This window comes from Stigmatopora argus, chromosome 1, assembly GCF_051989625.1.
Source record: "Stigmatopora argus isolate UIUO_Sarg chromosome 1, RoL_Sarg_1.0, whole genome shotgun sequence".
Classification (NCBI taxonomy): Eukaryota; Metazoa; Chordata; class Actinopteri; order Syngnathiformes; family Syngnathidae; genus Stigmatopora; species Stigmatopora argus.
Window position 1 is genome coordinate 3,663,633 of NC_135387.1, and position 26,139 is coordinate 3,689,771.

At 41.0% G+C, this 26,139-nt stretch overlaps 4 protein-coding genes across 8 annotated transcripts in view; 1 reads left to right on the forward strand and 3 right to left on the reverse strand.

The window, feature by feature from the left end:
- Window positions 1-19,786, forward strand: part of aaas (achalasia, adrenocortical insufficiency, alacrimia) — a 56,333-nt gene extending 36,547 nt beyond the window's left edge. The window contains exons 17-25 of one of the 5 annotated variants that reach the window (XR_013300769.1): window positions 9,382-9,466; window positions 9,544-9,664; window positions 11,471-11,625; window positions 11,723-11,776; window positions 14,402-14,590; window positions 16,902-16,965; window positions 17,053-18,388; window positions 18,712-18,815; window positions 18,898-19,786. Coding sequence is in view for 2 of the 5 variants with exons in the window: in XM_077604092.1 (XP_077460218.1) it covers window positions 9,382-9,466; window positions 9,544-9,569 (111 nt within the window). In the remaining 3 variants the exon portion in view is untranslated. Of the gene's footprint in view, window positions 1-9,381; window positions 9,467-9,543; window positions 11,626-11,722; window positions 11,777-14,401; window positions 14,592-16,901; window positions 16,966-17,052; window positions 18,389-18,711; window positions 18,816-18,897 lie in introns of those variants that run through there. The other 4 variants (XR_013300778.1, XR_013300760.1, XM_077604092.1 and 1 more) reach the window with 4 other exon arrangements.
- On the reverse strand, window positions 3,292-6,004 carry LOC144076550 (collagen alpha-1(II) chain-like). Its single transcript, XM_077604164.1, has 2 exons — window positions 4,014-6,004; window positions 3,292-3,930 (listed from the first exon to the last, which is right to left on the reverse strand). Exons 1-2 carry the CDS (start codon window positions 4,131-4,133, stop codon window positions 3,784-3,786), a joined length of 267 nt encoding a protein of 88 aa, XP_077460290.1. The 5' UTR covers window positions 4,134-6,004; the 3' UTR covers window positions 3,292-3,783.
- Window positions 6,317-8,518, reverse strand: LOC144076396 (uncharacterized). Its single transcript, XM_077604152.1, has 9 exons — window positions 8,407-8,518; window positions 8,186-8,293; window positions 8,020-8,073; window positions 7,807-7,914; window positions 7,637-7,690; window positions 7,429-7,536; window positions 7,298-7,351; window positions 6,681-6,788; window positions 6,317-6,586 (listed from the first exon to the last, which is right to left on the reverse strand). The coding sequence occupies exons 1-9, from the start codon at window positions 8,505-8,507 to the stop codon at window positions 6,475-6,477; spliced, it is 807 nt and encodes a 268-aa protein (XP_077460278.1). The 5' UTR covers window positions 8,508-8,518; the 3' UTR covers window positions 6,317-6,474.
- On the reverse strand, window positions 9,732-25,101 carry LOC144074411 (uncharacterized). Its single transcript, XM_077600832.1, has 36 exons — window positions 24,833-25,101; window positions 22,262-22,278; window positions 22,133-22,165; window positions 21,614-21,646; window positions 21,443-21,496; window positions 21,152-21,244; window positions 20,563-20,640; window positions 20,168-20,212; window positions 20,024-20,077; window positions 19,818-19,871; window positions 19,596-19,649; window positions 19,456-19,509; window positions 19,291-19,344; window positions 19,155-19,199; window positions 19,020-19,073; window positions 18,896-18,940; window positions 18,736-18,789; window positions 18,307-18,405; window positions 18,182-18,226; window positions 17,994-18,092; window positions 17,859-17,912; window positions 17,672-17,779; window positions 17,258-17,311; window positions 17,048-17,146; window positions 16,920-16,973; window positions 15,492-15,590; window positions 15,345-15,398; window positions 15,213-15,266; window positions 15,064-15,117; window positions 12,035-12,088; window positions 11,726-11,753; window positions 11,451-11,568; window positions 11,252-11,359; window positions 11,119-11,172; window positions 10,836-10,889; window positions 9,732-9,789 (listed from the first exon to the last, which is right to left on the reverse strand). Exons 1-36 carry the CDS (start codon window positions 24,924-24,926, stop codon window positions 9,732-9,734), a joined length of 2,262 nt encoding a protein of 753 aa, XP_077456958.1. The 5' UTR covers window positions 24,927-25,101.
- Window positions 25,102-26,139: the final 1,038 nt, after the last annotated feature.

Sequence of the window (26,139 nt, forward strand, 5' to 3'; positions counted from 1 at the left end):
CGTATTTCAAGGTACCACTGTTGAACTAAAGATGTTGATTATCTGTATATAGTCACGTTACTTTCTTTCTGTCAACGTACACTACATGTATGATAATTAGCAAGCTGACTCCTTACAAACTACCTCGCATTTGGTGCCTCATTTGATTACCATACATCCTGATTTATGCGGCACAGTCTTAAATTTAAATGCCTCATCCAGGCATCCTGCTGCCTGGTGAAAAACACTTATTTGTCTTCCCATTTGGATTCCACCCAAACACTAATTAACGGTTAGGCACTCACCACGAGACTCGGCAGTATTTGTTGGTACTGGACTCATTTCTTTTGTAACTACCGTAAAATAATTTTCTGCACACTATAAAAACTTTTGCATCCCATTAGTGTTGTGCCATGTTTTAAATCTTTTTGTTTTTATATGCACCTATTACATGGCGACTTGTTTGGATAAAAGATCTATTAAAACTGCCATTTGTATTTTTGCATTTATTCATATTATTTGACATGTGAAGTGTTTTAAGGTACTGTCACATGTGAAATGTTTCACTGTACAGTGGTACCTCTACATACGATCTTAATTCATTCCGGGACTGAGCTCATATGTCGATCTTCTCGTAACTCGAGCGAACTTTTCCCATTGAAATGAACTAAAAACAAATTAATTCGTTCCAACCCTCTGAAAAAACACCAAAAACAGGATATTGAATTCGAAAAAATGTTTTATTTCTGGTGTGGTGGTTTAATATTACTAAAATGTGTTTAATATAACTAAAATTAGACGCATTTCACGGAGAATACACAGACGGACATAGAGGCAGGCGGGGGGACTTTATCCACGGCAACGCACTCGTAACCGAACAAACAAATTTAAATTAACTTAGATTAATATATACACACACTCAAACATACGTTTAATGTAACTACACAAAACTGAATTCTAATTTTGTTTGAATTTTTTTTTACCTTCGTTCTGCGGGTTAGCTGTTTGCCACGCCTCCACCCTCACGTTCGCTATCGATGGGCTGTTTGCTGTTGTATTCCCTTCAAAATATTCCGAAAATGATGCACACAAATGTCCTCACAATAGGATAACGCACAACCACTTGCCAACGAGAGGTAGTCTTGAATGAGCGATCGCGGGAGCTAACAGGCTAAGCAAGGAAAAGCAGGAAATGCAACAACTCAGCCTACCCACGTATTGATTGTGGGTAATGAAGTTTTATTCTGAGAAAGGGTCCCATTGGCTATCGGTGTTGTGTGCACGAGTATACTTCATTGCATGCGCGTTGTGCGTTTTCTGGTCCATGTGTAGGAGAAACTCTTTTGAAGAAATCGTTCAGTGCTCGTAGATATCTGTTATACATGAAAGAGATGCGGCAAAAAAAGACAGTGGGCTACAATGATAAACAGCCTCTCATGTCATGGCCACCTGGCTTTCTCGCATCTCGAATTTTTTCTCCTATCTAGAGCGAAGAATTATTTGCTCGAAATTTTCCTCGTATCTCGAGCATCTCGTAGGTAGAGCTGCTCGTATGTAGAGGTACCACTGTATAGCTACTCTTTGCTAAAAGAAATATGGTACCAAATACAGTAATCCTTCGAATATTTTGGTTAATATTGACAAGGCATGGCCGCGATAAATCAAAAACCGTGAAGTAGGATCACCTCCATTACTACTACCACATTATCAAAAAGTGTATATTTATTCAATATTACAGCTGTAAGCGTATCAAAAGACTGTGCTGTCGACCAACTGGGAAATTAAACTTCCACTTTGCTCCTCCGTGCCATCCAACCGTCAATGAGCCATTCAGGGAGCTCTATATTTGGATAAGTGCAACGACGCCAGTCCACTGCCCGGACTTAATTGGAATCTCAACTTCCACCGTGGGGTCCTGCCATCCTCGCCGGCTAAAGTGCTGTATTTTCAGACAAGGCCGATGTCGTCGGGCCGTAACATCGCCCGGCGCTTCCACTTTTGCACATTGCACATTTCTGAGACATTCCACTGTCAGTTCCGCTACCAAGGCTCCTCTGGAGTCCTCTGAGCGAGCTCTATTTTTGCCTTAGTCGTCTTTATGGCGTCCGCTATAACGTCACCCGGGGCTCACATTTCTGGGAAAAAAATCCCACTTTGCCAATACTCTGCTGTCCAATTCGCCGAGCAAGTTCTATTTTCAAAGAAGCGCCATGGAGTAAGGTTGCACGAGGCTCGCATTGTTGAGAAAAATCCACCCTCACAGAGGCTCAGAAAGTTCTATTTTCAGATGAAAATGACAGCCACCGCCCACTGCCCGCCATTTTCTTCCCTCCGTGTTGAGTTGAATTACTCAGACTCTGTCTTCTGCCATTTTCTTAGTGGCAAGCAAAAGACGGGAGTGGCTTCCACTTGTGAGTTTCAGCATGGATTTTCACATTTTTATGAACTTTTTTTTTCTGCGATGTAGTGAAGCCGCGAAGTGAAGAAGTATTACAGTACTGATAACACACTGCCCAAATGTTTTGGTTAAAAGAAAGAAGAAAGTTTTCCCACGCCTGTCATACTTTTATTGAAAACTCCAAAGCAAAAATCAACTTCATTCTGTTTTCCTTTTATTTCCAATTTACATCAAATAAGTGTAACAAAATCAAAACAAAATGGATCATAATAAAATTAATTTAAAAAAATGTACACACCCTCACGCACACAGAGACGTCCCACCCTGGTTGTTATTGAGCGACTTGGTTCGGCTTTGGTGTGTGGACTTCAGCAGAGGTCTTGAATTGGACTTACCCGAGGGCACCCCTTCTCCTGGGTGGAGTTTGAGTGTGTGGTGTGAGGCTAGTGGGAATTAGGAAGGGGTTCTTTTGGAACAGACAATTACAGAACTTGTAGCACCTTCTGAAGAGAGGGCTGCCTTAAGCGAAGGCACCCATTTGGATTTGCCTGATAAAAGATGTGTTGGTTGTCATCTCTACATTTGCACTTTCTTTTTCAGCGTGAGGTAGCATCAAACCATTTGGCTGACTACATGAAATGACAAAATGTCTTTGGAATTTTACTAAGCAAATTTGAGAGCCGAGTAAGAGTCCCTTCTTTGATAGGGCAGTATAGGATTTTGGAACACACCCCAAATGTAACCTCACTTTCCAAAAAGTGTTGGTGTGCATATAAACACATGTACACACATAAATTGGAAATACACATAACACCATCTGTTGGCTTATAAACACAGACCTTCACAACAATAGAACCAAGGCTTTATAATACACAGTAATGGTTTGCTCCTGCTCACGATGGACAGGCGTGGAGTACCTGGATTTTGAGAATATTTTATTGGTCTACACTGATTCAAAATGCCATATTAGTGTGACAGGAGGGAACAGAGAGGGAGGTGGAGTAGGACTGGGACAGAGGTCGAGCGGCTGTTCTGTAGTGGAAAGGGGCTTGTCGTACTTACAAAGTGAACCCCTCCAGTCCTACCTCATCTCTTCCCGTTCAGGTGAGACAATAAATAAGTGATATCAAGTCATGTTTCAGTTCTCCACAACTTCTGCTCAGTCCCTCTTCCTCCGGACTCTTTCCTGTCAATAGTGGGCCATGGGAAACATGACTGGATCTCAGGAAGCGGGTAGACAGAGACGCTTATTGCCGATGTACTTCAGTGCTAGCATCCAACTTGGAGAGCACTTCATTGTGAGATCAATTTTCTTTTATCATTTCCAGTCTTCTTTATTGTGGAATTGCGGAGTGTTTCATAGTTGAGTTTTTTTTAATCCTGCTTTTTCTGGGGAGAGGGTTACTTTACAAGAAGCAGACTGGGCCTACATCCACGCCAAACTCCTGATCCGCTCCTCCGATATCCATAGGAGCAATGTCCACGATGGGCAGACGGGAGGTCTTCTGTGTTTTGTACTCAAAGACAGTTTTGCCCCATCGGTCTGTGTGTTTCTGTTGGTCGAAAATAAATGAAACATGTCAGTTTCAATCTCATTTATGTCAATATAATGATGTTTTCTGGAAACTGCACTCACCTTACAACCATCCTCCAAGACGCTGTATGTGAAACGACTGTTGCCCTCTGCACGAATCTCCACATCATTGGAGCCCTGCAGCAGCAAAGCTTTTTTCAGGTTGCCTGTGGCCTGATCCATGTAAGCAATGCTGTTCTTGCAGTGGTACGTGAGGTTCTGGGATGCCTCATTGGAAAGAAGCCTTAAGAAGGTCAGCTGAACACTGGCGGCATTGGCAGCAGGGCCATCCTGAGAGTAGCTGAACTTTTAACCAACAAATCAGAGAGGGAGATGATTAGCCACAATCACAAAAATACTTGGGATGTTAAGTAGTGCTGCAACGATTAATCAAATAAATTGAGTAATTTGGTTGGTGGAAAACTTTGAATTCAATTTTGATTAATCCTTCAATTACAATGTCATTGTACTGGTTTGTTTTGATAGAGCTGTATTTAGCTTTATTGATTTGGGAGAATACATTTGACCTCTGATGGCAACTGAATGACGAAACGCATGTACTATGGCCACAGTGAAACTCCTGTGAGCATTGTGAATGACCAGAGCAAGCTTCTGGTATGAAATATAATGCAAAGATAATCCAAAGCGATTTTTATCTGATTTATATTCATCTCTAATGAGTTACTTATTTGTTTAGACAAAAACCTGCATTTATGTTGACGTGAATATCTGGCCATCGATTCTATGCTCATGTTGAACTCTTGTAAGCAAGGCATGATATATTTTAAGCTTCAATGCTAAATTGCATTTTAATAATGTTATTTTGCTAAACGATGTCATGCTTGTGAAATCATAAAAAAACTATCAGAGTTCTAGAAATGATTGTAGGGGTTTTACCATCATTCTTGCTTAGATATGGTAATCAGCGATTTGCATGAGGCTAGCGCTAATTGTAAATGAGATACAGTGCATGAAGTACTTCCTGTATGTGCATTGTTAATGCTCAATGTGCGTCTTGTTAAGGTAATGTGATTTCTCTTGACATGCTCTATAGTTCAGTTTGTATAAAACCCTTGTTATTTCAATATATATCAGTATATTAGATATCAGTGACAATAGGTTTAAGGATATAACATTTTTAGTTTGAGTCATTCATTTATTCAGGTCGCAGAGGGTGCTGGAACCTATCCCAGCTGACTCCGGGCCAGAGACGGAGGACACCCCGAATCGGTGGCCAGCCGATCGCAGGTGACACGGAGATGGACAACCATGCACACTCCCACCCATACCCAGGGGCAATTTAGAGTGTCCATTCAGCCTACCATGCATGTTTTTGGAATGTGGGAGGAAACTGGAGTACCCAGAGGAAACCCACACAGGCCCAGGGAAAACATGCAAACTCTACACAGGTGGAACAACCAGGATTTGAACCCAGGACCCCAGAGCTGTGAGGCCGACATGCTAACCACTCATCCGCCAGGCTGCCCCTATAGTTGGAGTGTTTAATTCATTTTTTCAAGACAAAACGTGAAATTTGTGATTTCCACGTATTATGGCCTATATTGGTTGTATTGTACATGATGGAAATAAGGCCCACATGACACGACAGTTTTGTCTGAACGCTATTCTGTCGAGTATGAAGATATACAAAAGTATTATTTTGTATTCATACTTAATGCTCTAAGCATAAACACTTGTTTCTCTTTTATACCTCCTAGAATTATTCTGCAACACATTGAATGTCTTATCTGCTTATTTGAACAAATTTTATCGATGGATTCATCTTTTAAACAATTGTGAGCAAACATTAATACAACTTAGGTCACTACTCCACTTTAATAATGAGTATTCAGATTTTATTTTGTATTTGCATTTTATGCTTTTTGGAAAGTGCAATCTGGGTGACATTGGCTGTGCAGATCAAAATAAATGTTTTCTCCTAAAATTATTTAGCAACTTATTAAATGTTTGTTATCCGATTACACGATTAGTCAAATTATCTAATTGATTGATTACACAAGTAATCGGTACATTCAGCCCTCATTATAAGGTAGTTTAACGGCACTTACGTGGAATCCTCCATTCATGGTCTCTCCAAACCAGATGTGCTTGCGATCCTTGCTCTTGCTGGTCCACCAGGACTTCTTAGGTACCTTGGCAATGCTGGGGTAGACGCAGGTCTCACCGGTCTCCATGTTGCAGAAGACCTTGATGGCATCAGCCGTGCTTCCAATGTTGGGGTCAACCCAGTAATCACCTTGAGAGATGGGGAAATGTGGATGCACCAGTACATTAATGCTGTTACTCATCCTGTTCATCCTTGGTTATTACATGGAGAGATACTTACCACTCTTCCACTCAGGGTGGCAGAGTTTGAGGTCTCTGCAGGAGCGAGCAGGGTTCTTCTGGGAGCCATCAGGGCTGCGCAGGTTCTCAATCTGGTTGTTCAGTGATTTAAGTGTGGAATCAACCTCTACATCATGCTGTCTCAGCGAGCTGGAGGCCTCGTCAGCCCGCATGTATCTCAGTGGATCAGGTGATTTCTCAGTCTGACCCAAACCAGCAAAGGCAGACATGTCAATGCCGGGTCCTGGAGGACCAGGGGGACCAGGTGGGCCAGCATTTCCCGGAGGACCCTAAGGAATGCCCAAAACAGCAAATGCTTTAGAAGGGGAAAATACTATCGAAACCTAATGTGAAAGTGAATTAAGTTCTGTGCAGCAAACATACAGATGGGCCACTTTCTCCAGAGCGTCCACGAGGTCCAGGTGGTCCGATAGGGCCAGGTTGTCCATTAGATCCATCTTTGCCACCAGGTCCGCTTGGTCCAGGTGGTCCCTAAAGAAACAGTGAGTGCTTAGTCAAAAGTATAGGGGGTGGCCATGATATGAATACGAATTATTCCTTTGCGTATAAATGTTCTTTGGTTCACTACATAAAAAAGTCTGAAATAAGAGGTTTTCCTCTAACACTCCATTACCTTGTAGACTTGTGAATTATTATGTATGAGGGCAATTTAGGTGGTGACATTTTCCCTCCCTTTTATCGTAATCCCTCATTTAATATCCCATACATAAAACTGCCCATTCTGATCTGAGCAAGAGAAAAAGTGGTTCCCACTGTCTGTCAACCTCTTTCACTCACACAGCGTAATTACAAAATGCATATGCCACCATCTTATCACACTGGTAGGCAATTAAATCCTTCGCACTTTGCTATGCCAATTTTAGCCAAATAATTGGAGAATTGCACAGAGGCCAACCTGTGAACCTCATATCATCAAATATTGCTGTTACAAGCTCAAGCTACATGATGGAAAACTTTTCTTTTTCGTCTTCGGTTCATGCCTTAGCTCCATTTGGTCCTGGAGGTCCAGCAGAACCAGAATCTCCAGAGGTACCCTGGTGAAAGACGCAACAGCAAATTAACCGACAAATAGGAGGGAAATTAAAGATCTTAACGAATATGAGTTCCTTACAGGAGGTCCGGGTAGACCCTGAAGACCTGTGAATCCACGATGACCCTTTTGTCCTCTCTCACCAGCTTCACCACCCTCTCCCTTATCTCCACGTGGTCCTTGGGGCCCCTAGAGCAGTAATGTCTCAAAATTCATAACTTCTCATGACACTGCTAAAATACAGTAAAGGTCAGAAGGCGATTTTTTTAAAATTCTGATTGAGACTCACAGCCATTCCTCGTGCACCTGCGAGTCCAGGAGGTCCTGCCGGTCCTTGGGCACCCTGTAGAGAGGTGTTTTCTCATGTTCACATCTAACATAGTCACTTTCACCATTGCTTACATCCATTTGGCTCACCCACATTGGCCTTATGAGATCTCAGTTTTGTGTGGTACTCACAGACTCTCCTCTGTCTCCCTGCTTGCCAAGAGGTCCAACGGGTCCAGGAGCACCAGGTGCACCGGGAGCTCCAGGCGCACCAGCAGGACCAGTGTTGCCTCGCTCTCCCTAAAGAAAGATCAAGTTGCTGGCATTCTTGCTGCCACGAGTTTGTCTAATTTTCTTTTAAAATATTTCTCTCATATTGGAAGGAGTTGGACTACTTTCTCTTACCTTGATTCCAACAGCTCCATCTCTACCTGGTGGTCCATCTGATCCAGGGGTACCCTAATATGCAGACATATATATTTCATTAACTGAATTACTATGCTCATCCCTTTATTAATATAGTCCCAATTTATCTAGTTAATGTCTGTCCGCGCATGTATGATAGGTTCACCTCTCTTCCGGTCTCTCCAGCTGGTCCAGTAAGTCCAGGGGGTCCAACAGGTCCAGGAGGTCCACGGTCACCACTCGAGCCAGGAGATCCTTGTTTACCAGGCTCACCCTTAACAAAAAGTAACTCAATTAAGGGTCCCAGATCATTGTCTTTCACAATGAATGTCAAATAATGTTAAATTCAATTTTAGCACAGTATTTCAGAAGCAATCAAGTGCTTACAGAAGGTCCAGGAAGACCAGGGAATCCTCTCTCTCCACGTTGTCCAGGCAAACCAACAATACCACGCGATCCAGCCAAACCTTGAGGTCCCGATGGGCCATCGGCCCCCTACACACAGATAATACAAGATTCCATGATGAATCTCCTGGAATTTGGAAATATAATCAATCGAAAAGGGTCACCCACAGGAGGTCCATCTTCTCCAGGTTCTCCCTTTTCTCCTTGTGCACCAGCAGGTCCTCGAAGACCAGCATCTCCCTGTCTTCCTGAAGGGCCTGCATCACCACGAGCACCCTTCGGTCCATCTTTGCCAGCGGGACCAGCGGGTCCAACAGCTCCAGGGTTACCCTGTGATGGAGAAAACATTAATAATTTGGAGTCAAAAACTGATTATTTTACATTATTTTGGAATATATACACTTACATTAGGGCCAGGAGACCCAACTCTGCCAGCTGCACCAGGGAAACCAGTGGCACCCTGCCAAAGACACACTGATTACATCACCAAACCTTCCTACTATCATCATTTCCATCTTGTTTGACCAATGACTGACAGTTATATATCAGATGGAGAATCTAGTACAGGAACAAGTTAGACAAAAAGAGCCACATTTTTAAACTGGGAGGTTCAAAGAGCCACGCCTTACGTCAGAAGCAGCATGAAAAGATCCAATCTGCCAAATTATTTTTTTAAATATAATTTAATTTAGTTTTGAATGGGCCCTGATGAATTTGAGTGTGTTTTAAGATATAATAAAAATAAGAGAAACATGAAACGAGGCAAAGAGCCACAGTATATACAAAATATGATAAGAAGCAAAGAGCCGCATTCATTTTGGCCGGTAGCCGCATGTGGCTTCAGAGCCACGTGTTCACCACCTCTGATCTAGTAAATGACTGCTTTGTTTACCCTGTCCATTTGTGTGTCAAATATTCAAAATCCTTTTTTTAAGTTTTATTTTAATTTGTTATCAGTTTACTTACAGGAGCTCCCTGGGCACCTCGTCCTCCTTTAGGCCCTGGAACACCTGTTGGACCCTGACAAAGAGAAAGAAGCATGGTAAATACTTGAATCCCCAAAATCTACAGATAAATTCAATAGAATTGTCTTTTATTCCAGCTGAATACTTACCACAGGTCCAGGTGCTCCTGATGGTCCCTGAGGTCCAGAAGCGCCTGCTTCTCCTTTCTGTCCGCTCTCCCCAAGCTCTCCTTTTGCTCCTGGCTGACCATCTGCACCCTTGATCCATCACAGAAGGTGCAAAGTTGGCATATGCATTGGCATATACTAGGACTTTGCAATACATATAACACGTCAAATGTAGTTACAGGAGGTCCAGCAAATCCAGCTGGCCCAGGAGGACCTCCTTCACCACGGTCACCCTGCAGGAGATAATAAGAGTTTCAATAAGAGTATGCTTTGTTACAATCAATCAATGTAAAATCACTGGTTAAAATGAATATTTAATGATAACAATGATTGATGATTAATTGTTAGGATGCTTTTTAAAGCAAAGGTCGCCACAGAAAAAATTGAAATTGTTTCCCTGCCCTATCTTTTGGAACAACGCAGAGCCCATGGGCTTCAAGTGATTGTCTTTCAATTTTGATTCTAACATTAATTACTTTTGGGGCAAAAAAATTGACAAGAATATTTATATTTCCAATGGGAAAAAAATGAACTGATATAATCAGGACGTGACCTGAATAATCCCCCAAATCTATAGGATGTGACCAATGAACAGAAATGCTGTAAAATCAACATGAAATTATTCAAATGTAAGTCACCCTGGAATGTCCAAAATGTACAGAAAGTGGCTCAAAATCAACAGGAAGGCACCTGTGAGTACCTAAATAAAGACCAAAATATGACCCAAGATAAAATATTACCTGGCATTAGTAACGGTGGACATCCATTTTATTTAAACTGGGAGAACTGGCTTTAAATGCTCATTTTGTTAATTCGCCCTTTGTAGTCAAAATAGCCAATGGCAGCCAATGAGTTAACAAGGAATTGACCTGAAAATGCAACCTAAACTAATAGGAAGGGACTGAAAATTGAATTTTCTAGCATACAGTATAATGCTTTCTTCCCCCTGTGAGCCTGATGGGTTTTGTCTGGTCTTTGCTTATCACCTTAATCATCACAATAACAGTTTTACAAATTTACTAGAATTACAATCATTAAACTGGAAACAAGACATGGAGTTTGAACAAAAATCAAATGAAATCATGGTTTAAGTTTGTTACACACTGCAAACAACTTAGAATACAACATTATTTCAGGGATCATGTTTATTGTTAATAAATACAGGAAATATTAAAAGTGCCAGTTGGCATATGTCCTGTAAAGTATCTAGAAATTCCCAAGGCATTTTTAGTCTTTGCATCCACAAATTTAAGTCTGTCTTAAAAAGGAGTATACTTACAGGAGCACCACGAACGCCAGCAGCACCAGAAGGCCCCGCAGGCCCTGTCTCACCCTAAATTAACCACAACATTGTTAGCGTACAAAGATTAATATTAAGTGGACTGTAATTGATTTAGTGTTTTCCAATGGGTACTCTTATCTTACCTTGGCACCGTTGGGTCCAGCGGGACCAGGAGGACCAATGGGACCAGTCAAACCCTAAGGAGGATTAAAACAAGGGTATTGGTATGGATCAATGGTTGCCAACAAAAAGAATAAGTGCAATTTTATTGTGAACTTACTCTAGAACCGTCCTTTCCAGGAGCTCCTTCGGGCCCTTTTGCTCCGTTATCACCCTGTTGGAAATAAACCCCCACAATGTTAATCCTATTTATGATGAAGGATCAAGAATTCGAAAAATAATTATTCACGCACTCTGTCTCCTTTGGCTCCTGAGATGCCTCCTGCTCCTCTCTCTCCGGGCATACCCTGCAGGCCAGGTGGTCCCTGAGGCCCAGCAGCTCCAGCAGGTCCAATGGCACCCTGAAGGAGAATCATGTCAGTCCAGTTGTGCAATGGAAGAAACACTATACTGTAGCTGGGAAGCATTCACGGTCATTGTATCCTTACTCACCTTAGGCCCATCACTTCCAGGTGTTCCAGGAAGCCCACGTGGTCCCTGAAGTCCCTGAGGACCAGCTCCACCCCTCTCGCCAGGGAAACCACGTTCACCCTAGTGGACGACAAGTATACTGAATTAACAGAAGCAACACAACACCGTTTTATTCACGTTGGATTACAATTTAAAGGTACAGTTTCTAGGAATGCATAAACATCAAACATTTCTCCCTATACTGTATTTCAATGCCAAGAAAGGAACATGAAAACTCACTCTGGGTCCAACAGCACCAGGAGCACCACCCTCTCCAGGAACACCCTGCAGAGAGAAACAGGAAACAGGTTTCTCTTTTTTGTTTGTAATCTGCAAATCATGGCTAGCCTTCCCATTGCTATATCTTTTCCTGTTATTTTATTGCAAAAAAGAGAGAAATTTCAATCCTTAAATCTAGAACAACATCAATGCACAGGGAGACTAATCCATAATCCTAATATGTTCAAATTTAGGGGAATTCAAAACTAGCTGTTCAACACCAGCACTCTGTGGCATAATTTAATTTTATCCAAATATGCAGTATCCTCAATTGAAAAAACATGTACCTGGTCTCCAGGCTTTCCAGACTCTCCGGGTGAACCAGTTGGTCCAGGCAGACCCTGTTTGACAAAAAAAGATTATATCTTAAGTTTTTCTGCATCTTAGAAGTGGGAAAGCATATATCGTATTATTTGGACTAGAAGTCGCACCAGCCAAAGAATACACAATAAACAGAAAAAAATATATGTCACATTTTTGGGAGGACATTTTTTTTATTTCATGAGAAACCAAGCAGAAAATAAATTAAAGTAACAATAATAATGGAGAACAACTGCCTAAATATGCATAAAAGTTTTACATTTAACTATAGCCTTAAAAAAAGTTGTCGGTTGGTTAGTAAAAAAACAATTTCCACTTAAGTATTAGTCTCGGGCCTGACCAAACTGAAAAAAAGCATGACTTACAGTGCCGTGAAAAAGTATTTGCCGCCTTCCTAGTGATTTTTGCATATTCATCACACACAAAGGTTTCAGATCATCAAACCAATTTTAGTATGACACAGAGACAACCCAAGGAAATAGAAAATGCAGTTTCTGAATGATGATTTTAATTACCGAGGCAGAAAAAAATTACAAACTTGTCTGGCCCTCTGTGAAAAAGTAATTGCCCCCTGAACCTACTAATGGGTTGTGCCACCTTTGGCAGCAATAACTGAAAACAAACGTTTATGATAATTTGTGATGAGTCTTTCACAACGCTTTGGAGGAATTTTGGTCCACTCTTCTGTGCAGAATTGTTTTAATTATGCAATATTAGAGGGTTTTCTAGCATGAACAGCCCGTTTCAGATCACACCACAGCATTTCAATAGGATTTAAATCCGGACTTTGACTTGGCCACTCCAAAACCTCAACTTGTTTTTTTGTTTTTGTTTTTTAGCCATTCAGAGGTGGACCTGCTGGTGTGCTTTGGATTGTTGTTATGCTGCATGCTCCAAGAGGGCTGGAGCTTGAGCGCATGAACTGAGAGCCGGACTTTCTCCTTCAAAATTTGCTGGTAGACAGGAGAATTCATTCTTCCATCAATTTCAGCAAGTCGTTCTGGTCCTGACTTAGCAAAGCAGCCCCAGACCATCACACTGCCACCACCATGCTTCACTGATGGTGTAGTGTTCTTTTGATGGAATGCTGTGTCATTTTTTTGCCAAATGTAACGGGGCGCACACCTTCCAATAAGTTCAACTTTTGACTCGTCAGTCCAAAGAATGTTCTTCCGAAAGTGTGGAGGATCATCAAGATGTTTTTTGGCAAATGTAAGACAAGCCTTTATATTCTTTTTGGACAGTAATGGTCTTCACCTTGGAACTGCCCTATGGATACCAGCTTTGGCCAGTGCTTTTTTATGGTAGACTCTACCAGGTAGAGTCATGAACAATGACTTTAACTTAGGCCAGTGAGGAAAGCAGTTCTTTTGATGTTTTTATCGGTTCTTTTGTGACCTCCTGGATGTGCTGAGCACTCTTGGAGTAATTTTAGCTAGCTGACCACTCTGGGGAAGGTTTCCCACTGTTCCCAGTTCTCTCCATCTGTGGATAATGGCTCTGACAGTGGTTTGCTGTAGCCCCAAAACCGTGGAAATGGCTTTGTAACCTTTTCCAGACTGATAGGTGTCCATCACTTTTTTTGAATTTCTTCTTGTGGCATGATGCTCCGATCTTGTAGCCTACTTCACTTTGTCTGACACTTTCTATTTAAGCATTTTCTTGATTCAACAGTGGTAATCAGGTGTGGGTGTGGTTTGTGAAATTGAACTCAGTTTTCCTACAATTGTGATTAGTCACAGTTATTTTGTGATTTAACAAAGTGGGGCAATTACTCTTTCACGGAGAGCCTGGCAAGTTTGTAATTTCTTCTGCCTTGGTAAATAAAGTCATCATTTAGAAATTGCATTTTCTCTTTCCTTGGGTTGTCTCTGTGTCATACAAAAATGGATTTGATTGTCTGAAACCTGTGTGATAAATATGCAAAAAACACAGGAATCAGGAAGGAGCTAAATACTTTTTCACGGCACTGTGTAGTCTGGGAAATATGGTAATCATTGAGGAATTCTTTAAAAACTAAAGAAATTAACTTTTTTTTAAATGTTTTTTTGTTATTATTAAAACAGATAGGAAAGGAGTATCAAATTGCAGTCCAGAGGAGAATATTTAGCTGTCCTATTTGCAAAACACGCAAATTACAAAAGCCATGAGTAATGAAAAATAAAGATTTCTAAATATATATTTTTAAATAATAAAAAAAACTGAAACAACTGACCTGAACTATAAACAACTGAAACAAATGTATTAATAGAATGGAAATGTTATTGATCTATTTCTTGTTCATTCATTTATTCATTCATTCATTCATCTTCCATACCGCCCATCCTCAAAAGGGCTGCAGGGGTTGCTGGAGCCTAAGGCCGGGTGAAAGGCAGACTACACCCTAGACTGGTCGCCAGTCACCCATAGGGCACACAGAGAGACAAACGACCATCCGCTCTCACAATCATACCACCACCAGCGGGAATCGAGCCCGCACCTGCCCGCATCGAAGCCAGTCGAGTGAACCTCTACACCATGAGGTGGCTCCCATTTTTTGTTTACTCATAAATATTTTTTTACTTCACCTAACTATTTAACTCTTTGGGTGCCATTGACAGCTATAGACATCCAATTTTAACTGGGACTGGGAGTCCTAGCTGAAAAGCATTAGATGTCTTTTGCCAACAAAATCTATATCCTATGCCAATTATCCTTTTCTTTTTTTTTACTAACTACCACAACACACTATATGACCTCGGGTGTGAATGAGTGAATAAATTAAGCTAATGATAACCTTTGTATAGATTTCTGCTAAAGTTAACACTGTCCTTCAAAGGGTTAACTAGTTCTTATCTTGTCCACCCAAACTTGGTTTCTAGGATAATATTTTGAGGTGTTGTATCTAGAAGTGTATTTTTCTACTGGCTGAACCTTGGAAAATATGTAAAATAACAGCCAGAGTTACATTTTGAACGTTCAAGAAAGAACACTGCTGTATGATGATGGAACTAACCTGGAAGCCAGAAGGTCCAGGCTGACCTTGCTCTCCTCTCTCTCCAGCAGGTCCCTAAGATAGAAAAACAACAATTAATGTAAATGCAGAAGACGGTGAAATATAAAAGAGTTGCAATCTAGTATAGTCGAAGAGAATGGAGCACTTACAGCAGGGCCTGGTGGTCCAGCAGATCCAGTCTCTCCATCTTTTCCAGGCAGTCCCTGGTCAGATAGGAACATTCCAATTACAAGTTAATAAAGACACTCAAAGGCATTTAGGGTTAAAGCAAGAACACTTACTCTCAGACCAGTGCGACCCAAAAGACCTTTCTCTCCAGGCTTTCCAGGCTCGCCCTGTTGAACACAATCTTATTAGTTTTAATAACACGTAATGGTTTCGCAATCTAGTGAAGATGTTTCTGTTGATCTTTATCATGATGAACTTACATTGGCTCCTTTTGGTCCTGGGAATCCCATCACTCCTGGCTGTCCCCGGGCTCCCTGAGGACCAGGTGGGCCGGGGCGACCATCCTCACCAGCAGCACCCTAAAATGATAAATGACAAATTAACACTCAAATAGACTGTCAAAAAAGAGTTAATTGCCATGTATCAGGGTTTACTTGCTAGCATTTTGTGAATATTTAATAACTATGATAGGTGTCTATGCCAGTCCACTATTTTTTTTAATAATGTTCATCGTTCTTTTTCTGAACCGCTTTATCCTCAATAGGGTCACGAGCGGTGCTGGAGCCTAGCCCAGTTGACTTCAGGCTAGAGGCAGGGCACACACTAAATCGGTGGCCAGCCGATCGCAGGGCACGAGGAGAAGTACAACCATGCACACCTCACACCCATACCTAGGGCCAAAAAGTGTCCAACCAGCCTATCCTGTGGGTTTTTGGGATGTGGGAGGAAACCGGGATACCCGGAGGAAACCGGGATACCCGGAGAAAACCCACACAAGCCCAGGGAGAATATGCAAACTTCACACAGTGAGGGCAGACCTGGGATCGAACTCACGAGCCCAGAACTGTGAGACCCATGCACTAACCAGTCGGCCCCTCTATTAGTTTAAATATAATTTCTTATTATATATTTTATTATAACAAATGAATGCAGGAATGGTTATAACAATTGTTTTTTTTTTAACCTAAATAGTCACTTGCCCTATAAAAGGCTTAAAGGTCCACTTTTGAATATAGCTTTCAACTGCAGTTAACCTGTCTGTAAAAGGCTTCAGATCACCCCAACAACTCTGAGAAGTAGACGAGCGTCTGTCCAACAACTAGTTACAGAACTGATTACACTATGCCACTCGAAAGTCGAAAGCCTTACAGATGAGGGACCACTACCCAATTTATATATTAATTTTAATTGATTTGGAGAGATCACAAAATGGCAGATACAAGCTATTATCCCTTTTTTGGAAACTACTTAACTTTTGTTGATTTTGTCGGGTGTGAAAGCTTCTAGGTTTATCTATCTTACACTATATATCTTGACTAACTATATATATATATATATATATATATATATATATATATATATATATATATATATATATATATATACATACATATATATATCTTGAATAAATGTCTGAATGTTAACACCACCTGTGTCCATTTCCACATCTGTCATTATGCAATGCATTGTTCACTGCATATATACATACATACATATATCAAAGTTGAGTGACAGCCGCATATATATATATATATATATATATATATATATATATATATATATATATATATATATATATATATATATATATATATATATATATATATGAATTTCCCGAATTCGGGATGAATAAAGTTTCATTGAATCTAATCTAGTTTTTATTCCTTAAGGAAACAAAGAGTACTTACAGAAGGTCCAACTTTGCCCTGAGGACCAGTATCTCCAGGACGGCCAGTAAGACCCTGTCCAAAGCAGAACATTTCACATCATTATCCTGCCCCTCTGCCTTGCAATAATGATGTGACACAATACTCACTCTAGCTCCAGGGAGTCCAGACTCTCCTGTACGTCCGGGATCACCCGTCGCACCTTTTGGCCCAGCAGCGCCAGGAACACCACGGTCACCTGGAGCACCCTGAAGAACATCAAGAGTCAAAGTTGAGTGACAGCCGCATTTGTTTTCAAGACTGAACTATGAAAAAATTACCCCAAAAAATCAATGCCTTTAATCAATGAAGGCACCCACCTTTGCGCCAGCAAGACCATCTTGTCCAGGGAAACCACGGTTGCCAGGAGCTCCCTGTGAGGTTTAGAAAAGGCATGATTAGAATTACAATAACACAACTATGTCTGTTGTTTTTAATTCCTCTATTTTTATACTATTCCTTCATACATTTTGAACACTACTTATCCTTGCCAGGGTTGTGGGTTGCTTGAGCCTATCCCAGCTGACTTCGAGCGAAAGGTACTACTCCACACTAGACTAAACTGACCACCAGTCAGTCATAGGGCACACATAGAGACAGACAAGCATTCGCCCGCACAATCTCATTGATCCCACACTACCCGCACTGAAGTCAGGCAAAAGAACCACTGCACCATCGGGGGCTTATACTAGTTACATTACTCTATTTTTTTTTTTTAGCTAGGTGCTCCTTACTCTCTCTCCGGGAGGTCCTAGCGGTCCAGCAGCTCCGGGTTCTCCTCTTGCACCTCTCTTTCCTTCCTCGCCAGCAGGGCCGGGTCCACCTAGGGGACCAGCTGGACCCTAAAAACATAAGATTGTTTGAATGTAGCATGTAATGTAAATGACTTTTCGTCATTTAGTAAAATATTGAACAACTTACAAGCTCTCCTTTGGGTCCAGCTTCACCTTTGAATCCAGGAAGACCGGGGTCACCCTATGCCGTATATAAATGACAGAGTTTAGTATATTTGTCACCATCTTTCATTTATTTTCAAATGTCTCTCAAGTGACTTACAGACTGCCCTTTGGGTCCCAGGGGGCCTGTTGCTCCTTGTGGTCCAGGGGGCCCACGGGGGCCAGGGAAACCAGGGGCACCAGCAATTCCTGGGCCACCCTTAAAAGTAAGAAAAGACACCTCAGAATGAGAATTGTGGACAAACTTCCATGCTTATACTATTCTCAATATGATGAAAATGGACTTACAGCGGATCCTTTGGCTCCAGGAATACCATCAGTTCCAGGATTACCCTGTTTTATGGGCCAATATATCACAATAAGATCTTGAGAAAAGTTAGAGATAATTACCACTGCATGTGAAAATGACTGACCGATGCCCCAGCCGGTCCGGGAGATCCTGGGGTACCAGCCTCTCCGCGGGGACCCTGTTGGCCTTCAGCTCCACGAGCTCCAGTAGGACCAGCTTCACCCTGCCATTACAAATCACAACATTTGCACCTCCACCAAGTGATATATATATATATATATATATCACCAATGTCACCACCTCCCATCAGCTGTCAGGCTCTTTAACAAAAGAAATGTCTGAATGTTAAATCCAACCGTATGTATAAACGTGTGTGTGTGTGTGTGTGTGTGTGTGTGTGTGTGTGTATGTGTGTGTCTTTTCCTGTGTCCTTATTCTCACCCTCTTGCTACTGTGACAGTGAAATTTCCCAAAGACATGATGAATAAAGTTATCTAATCTAATCTAAGATGCGTTCTTTCAAACAAAGTTGTCGGAGGAGGTGGGCACCTACTTTGGCTCCTGGGGATCCCGGGAAACCAGGAGCTCCAGCAGGACCAACTGGCCCCTAGAAGCAGAAGTAAAAATCTAGAGGTTAGTTCCATGTTGTGTTAGATGTATTTTAAATCGGAACTGAGTAAAATATAACATAATCAAATTGAAATGTTACTTACAGGTGGACCAGCAGGACCAGGCAAGCCATCATTTCCACGGGCTCCCTGTGGCGTTTTGACAGAAAAGTCAGGGAAAACAAAGGACGTGGCGCTCCGATAAGGCAAAGCCGAGATCAAAACTCACAGCAGCTCCAGCAGCACCTGTCCTTCCCCTCTCGCCAGGTAGACCACGTGGGCCCTATGATGACAAAGTATCGCATTAAGCCTGAGTCCCAAAACATTTAGCCTAAAAGCAATGAAAGTGACTGAAGAGACTCACCATGGGTCCAGGGGCACCATTTTCCCCTGAAGCACCAGCCTCACCCTGTCAAAAAGAGAAAATAGGACATTCGAATGATCAAAACAAAAGAAAGAAAAGAGAAAAAATGATTTTATTTTCCTATTCCTGCTCTCACCTTAGCCCCAGCAGCACCATTCTCTCCCTTAGCACCGTCTAGACCAGGGTGACCCTACAGAGCATGGTGACAAGAATAATTAGGCCTGAGTGAGGGGTTTCATGTTGTGTTTTCATTTCAAGTTATGTATTGTATTTCTAATTTGAAGGAGTGATGGCCACTCACTCTGTGTCCCTTAATTCCCGGAAGTCCCGGAGTTCCAGGGAATCCACGAGCTCCCTGAAATCAACAGAGTGAAGTATTAAAAGGTTGAACAGTTTCCACTTTCTCCAAATAACTTCAAGAAATTGAGCTCATTGTCCAACCTGAGGTCCAGCAGGTCCACGTTCACCAGCTTTGCCAGGTTTGCCACCCTCACCCTAGAATGAAACAACAATAAAAATCTTACCATTCAATGCAAAATTCACTTTGCCTAATTATTTGCAACTATGTTTAATTTCATGTACGTGACTGTTCTGTAAAAGCATGTCCTTGAAAATATTACCCTTGACCTAAAATCTTTTGAAACATCATATTAGTATCCTTACATCACTTCCTGGTTTTCCAGAAGGTCCAGGTGGTCCACGAGGTCCCAATGCTCCCTAGTATGAATCAAATGATCAGAAAAAAATCATCTACTGAGGTAATTAAAACCTGAAATATTTGACATAAAAACACAATGTTTGTTTTGGAGCGACTTTGAGTTGTATTCTTCCTCATATCCATCCGTCCATCCATTTCTGATAATACTCACAGCTGGACCAGATTCTCCTGTCTCTCCAGGGGCACCCTGGAAACCTTGAGGTCCCTAAGAGAATAATAAATCATTTGCCATTTTATTTCGGATTGAAACTTTTCAACAACAAAAAAACTAATTTGCTGTTTTTAGAGCACTTACAGGCGCTCCGCTTGGTCCTGGGGGACCACGGGGGCCCATTGGACCCTGCAAGAGAAACATGAATTGTAGTATTAAACCATCACTATCAATGGAGGCCATAACTCATTGGCTGCCATTGACGGCGCTAGACATCCAATCAAATGGATTGCACGTTTAGCGCCATCAATGGCATTCTAAGATGGACATATACAGCCTATCTTAAAAGAATTGGATGAATTAAATATCAGTAAAATATTGTCGTTCACAATTATACTTGATTACAAAAAAATAGACACAGAAATTAATCTGCGTGGTTTAAACTTTGACCTCAAGACAGCAGCATTGTAAATATTTCACTCAGAATGCCACTTGACGTTGCAACTAATTACTTCCTGTATGCTTTTCTCAGTTTATACCATTGGTCCTTGCATCACTCCCATTTGAGCGCCTCCAGCCTTCTCATCAAAACCTGTAGCCATTTGTGCAGCAAAGTTCTATAAAGAAAAAAAACACATTAAAAAATATATTAGTCATTTTCATGGGCATACTGTCATTCATTCATTCATTTTCTGAACCGCTTTATCCTCACTAGGTCACAGGGGGTGCTGGAGCCTATCCCAGCTAACTTGCGGCACCAGGCAGGGGACACCGTGAATTGGTGGCAAGCCGATCACAGGGCACAAGGAGACAGACAACCTTACCTGCTCACACTCATACATAGGGGCAATTTAGAGTATTCAACCAGCCTACTAAGCGTGGTTTTGGCATATAGCAGGAAACCAAAGCAGCTGGAGAAAGCCCACGCGAGCCCGGGGAGAACATGCAAACTCCCCACAAGAAGATCCGGATCTGGGATCGAACCCTTGAACCCAGAACTGTAGGACCGCCACGCTAACCACTCGACCATAGAAAAAACATTTAATTAAAAAAATTGACATTACAGAGACAGGTTTTGGGATTGAAGTATGAGAAAGGGGGTCTAAGTAACCAGGATTAATGACTCACCCCTCCAAGTCCTGGTGGTCCAGGTGGCCCAGGTGGCCCAGGGTTTCCAGGAGTGCCAGGCTCCCCATCCCTTCCACGAGGTCCAGAATTTCCCTTTAAGGGGAGGGCAATATATTGACTTTAAATCACAGGAACAATTAAAAGGATTTAAAACTGCATTTAGAAGAAGGCAATGCTTTATATGATAATTAAATCCCAACCATCTGCAATTCATTAATATATCAACTATGACGACCATTAGAATGTAATAATACTAATGGGGATGTTTTTTATTTGTTTTTTCTTCCGTACCTTGTCACCCTTTGCACCAGCTGGTCCGCGTCCTCCTTGGTCACCCGGGGGGCCCTGCAAAAGGCAAAATGTTCAAGTCAACAGAGTTCCAAATATGGCCAACACCTACTCGTAGTACCAATAACCAGCTTTTAGCTGCCCGTACAGAGCCTGAAACATTGTGATATTTACCATGGGGCCTGCTGGTCCTCTTGGTCCTACAACCTGAATTTGGATAAAAAAGAACTTTGTCAGCAAAGGGATGCAGTGGTTTGTCTTCGATTTGGCAATTAGCAACAAGTGGATTGAGATTTAAGTTGACAGCCCAAGTTTAGCTGAAAACATCACCTCTGCTTGAACTGACTTTGTTCACCTGGAATGTGTGTATGTGTATATTGGTAAGAGGGGGTGTGTATGTGTGCGCACCCGAGCTATGAAATTAAGGGTCTTTGAGGATTTAATGGGCTTCATTGTGTCCCAAGAATGTAGGATTTTGCTCATTTATAGAAGGTCTAACAAGGCACCCATGTAGATAACCCATAATGATTATAAGCCTCTTTAGGGGGGATCATTTAACAACCTTAGAAAAAATAAAAAGTGAAGACACCACTTATCGTATCAAAGAGTTGCAGGGTACCTTATTAGACCAAGTTTAACCAAAAGTAGGTCTTCATGCATTATTAGGCAGTCGACAAATGCTTTTCTACTTACATCTGCAATATCTCCTGGTTCACCTTTTTGGCCCTGTTTAATAAAAGAGAACATTTGTAAATGAAAAGTCTGAATTGGAGATAATAAGAATTAGTTCTTGAGGTGACGGAATTTTTAAAAATGTCTCACCCTTGCGCCGATGGTCTCTGATGTCATCGATGGACAGGTAATGGGGAAGAAGGGATAACACATTTAAAAGAGTTTCAAGATATATATATATTTTTATTTTGTCCTCAACATTGATAGATATACATATATATATATATATATATATATATATATATATATATATATATATATATATATACATATTTATATATATTTATTTTGTCCTCAACATTGATATATATATATATATATATATATATATATATATACATATATACACACATATATATACACACATATATATATATATGTATATCTATCAATGTTGAGGACAAAATAAATGTGTAATGATGCTATCTATGATGACAAAACCCCATCTTGGTTAGTATGATTAGGAGAGAGTTGAAGCAGAAGCAAGCATATGATAATTATGCTTATGATGAGTCCCATTTACATGAAAATATCAAAGCTAGCCCAACTAGAAAAATTAGTCAAATTTATGTTGTCATTTCTAATGGAAGGAATAGCTTCTATATGATCAAATTGATAACATCACCATCCATTACAGGTCTTCCATCTTGGTCAGGTTTGTCTCGTAATTTTGTTTCAGTTTACTTTACCTCAAGATTTGAGAAGGAGCCACAACAATTTATTCTAATAAAACAACGGCATTTTGAAATCACTCTCCAGTTATCATCCATTGTAGAAATATAATTAGTTACGGACATTTATAACCCAAGATGATATGAGTTATGATCATGCAGTATTCCCGATTCGTATCATTAGCCAAAGTGAGACAACCTGAAAGAGTAATTTATTTATGGCTAGGTGAATAAATAAATTACAACCAATGGGGGTACTGGCATCAGCAGGGCACATGAGACAGCACTCTCCAAATGGGATGATGGGGTTGGCACACTCCATTTCTTCACAGATTATTTCATCACACTGAACCGATCCGTTGTCACACACACACAGATTCGACACGGATCTGTCTTCCACACATCCTTATCAATATACAGCTGGCCTTCCTGTATGCAGCCACCTGCCTCCTCTGTGGTGACTAGCAGCGGGTGTGTGGCAGGTGTGAGAGGGGTAGGGGGAAGCAACAGGACATTTTTGTAGAAAGTTAGGTCAAGTTTAGATCCTTTGAAATTGTTTGTGAAAAAGAAAGTGTGAGGGAGCGAGAAGGTGAGTGGGCAGCGTCAAAGTATGATGAAAGCTGTGTGGTTTTGAAGTCAAGGGCATCAGGGGAGCACTGCATGGTGTAAAATATACTTTTGACAAAAGCTTTGCAATATAGACATATTACAAAAGGACACAACGAAACACTTCAGACAAATCAACTGTATGATTCGAATGAATGGAGATTGGTCACTTTACTAGTGCTAGTGAATATAATTCCCAAGCTGCCAAAAACTCAAAGTTGTCATATACAGTAAAAGGTCCCATACTTTACTGACTGTACTTAATGTGCGAGTCTGCTCGGATGAATGAAGCTCTCTTTCAGGAACACTGTGCACAATTGACAAGGTGCTTCCTTAGGTAAACAGGGGGTCTCAATCTGGACCACATAGTGGCGTCAAGCAACAGTACAAACATGCCGGCCGTTTAAGAAAGACAAATTTGTTTGTCCGCTCCTCTGGAAACTGACGCAATTTGCTTTTTGGGACTATTTCAAGTGTTGATGTTGTACACATATGTTGCTAGCCACTTCACAGTAAATAATCTGAATAAAAATGAAAAATGCTCGAGAGAAAAAAAACATTCGTATATTAAACACCATTGTGTAGCTATTGCTAATAAGTGCCACTGACTTCCTGCTCCCCTTTGAGCCTGCTAGACTGAGGTCAGGCACTGCCTGACTCTGACACTACACATCAAGCGCACAATGATTTTGCCAAATCTGGATGATGAATCTCCAATTACAGTCATTGTCATTTAATATTGCAAGGACCTAAATCCAAAAGAAGGGAGGAAATCGATATGAAGACATACTGGGAAATTTGTGGAAACAATGCAGAATTGCAGTGGCTTTTTGTTCAAATGAAGTCTCGTCAATTTTTTGTTGGATCATCCTTAGAAAGTCTTACAAGTTACTTTCATAATCACCAAGTGGTTAGCTACACTGCACAAGAATGTGTGTTTCTCTCTAACCAGAGAAACAAAGGATTAAAAAATGATTGCTAGTCACTGGACAGGGCACCATCATATGAACCTGGACACAATATCATCGCATGTCACGAATGTGGATCGAGTGTACATATTATGTAAATATTATCGTAAATTTTACCTCTTCCGTTCTATTTGGTCCTTGATGGACACTTGAGTTGATTAGCATTTGACAGGTAGAACATACAATGAATGACCTGTGACTATGTAAGATGGGCAAATGTTCACCTGGTCTGCCGCTCCTCACACAGTCTCCAGATTAAACACTGGAATACTCAGTATAAGCATATTTCTAAATCCAAAGGCATGCATTTTAAATTATAGTGTAGTAAATCTTTTTCCACAAGAGACATCGGTCCACATGTATCATTTTCATCTGGAATATAAAATAGAGATGAAAAAGTCAAATTGACAACTTACGGTCATCCTCCCTCTGACACCTGACCACAGCCAATAAAACAACTTGGGATGCTACAAGTAGCAGAACAGTCCTTGAATCCACAAAGCTGAACATGTCTAAATATTAGACATGCAATAGCTCGGGTGAGAAGTGAAGGGACGAAGGAGGCGTTCAGTCAGTTCTGTGTTAAATGTGTTTTCCCAGAGACCGAAGGCACCATGCAGTCAAACCCTCCAAAGACTAAGTGGAATCCAACGCGGGGCCCCAGCTGGCACTCTGCACCCACCGCGTCAGGGCAAGCACCGCGGTTTTATGTCCACTGTGTCTTGGATGGATCTTCGTATATTCCAAAATGCCAGTCCTTCCCCCAGACCCCATGTCGAGCTGAAACCTGAACCGTATATCCCTCCCCTCAATTCAGTACCATCTACTCTCCCAGGGATTTTTTTTTTAAAGTCAAGCCCTGCTTCTCTTGATCTGTTTGGCCTGGGCAAGAATGCACCTTACTTTTCTATAGGAAGGTAGATAGCAGGCCTTGAATGACTTAAAAAGATAGTAACTCAAATACAGCAGACCCAGATGTTTAAATAAACACAATTGACATACAAGTAGATAATTAATGTACAATGAAGTGGGAAAAAGTATATATATATATATATATATATAATGGACCCAAAGTTGACAGTTTTTGGAATAACTATAGCCTAAAAACAGGCTTTCAATGGTCAGAGAGAGAGAATTATTATACAGTATGTTATCGTTTTTTTTTAGATAGTGATTCTATTTTGAATTTAATCTGTTCATATATAAATGAAAAAAAGCACAGGTTGATATATTTTTTTAAATGAAGAAAAACAAAAATGAGCACTCATGGATTTCTTTTTCCATATTTTTCAGTGTTTAAAAAATTCATGGAAACATAAGGACTTGCAGTGCCACTGATGGCACTTGACATCCAATCTGTTTTTGCAAGGTCTGAAAGCAATCATTCGTTATTAAATCAAATTAGTTGCCCATAAAGCTTTAGCCTTCAGGCCCATTTTCTCCAAAGCATTTATGGTAAGCAAGCTTGAGTCAACAGAGTTGTTTGTTACAGACTGGTTGCGGATTAAGGATTAATCTATGAGTATTTTTTAGCGTTCAACTGGTAAATGGGCAGTGCAAAACATTGCATTCACAGTCCAATCAAACTTTCTGGCATGCTGCAGAGTTTAGACAGAGACAATTAGCAGGAGGTTGTGATGAACAGTAAAACATTCTATGAGGAAACTAATTTACAAGTGCTAGGATGTTGTTACACTGTACATTCCCACTAGAATGAATTTGG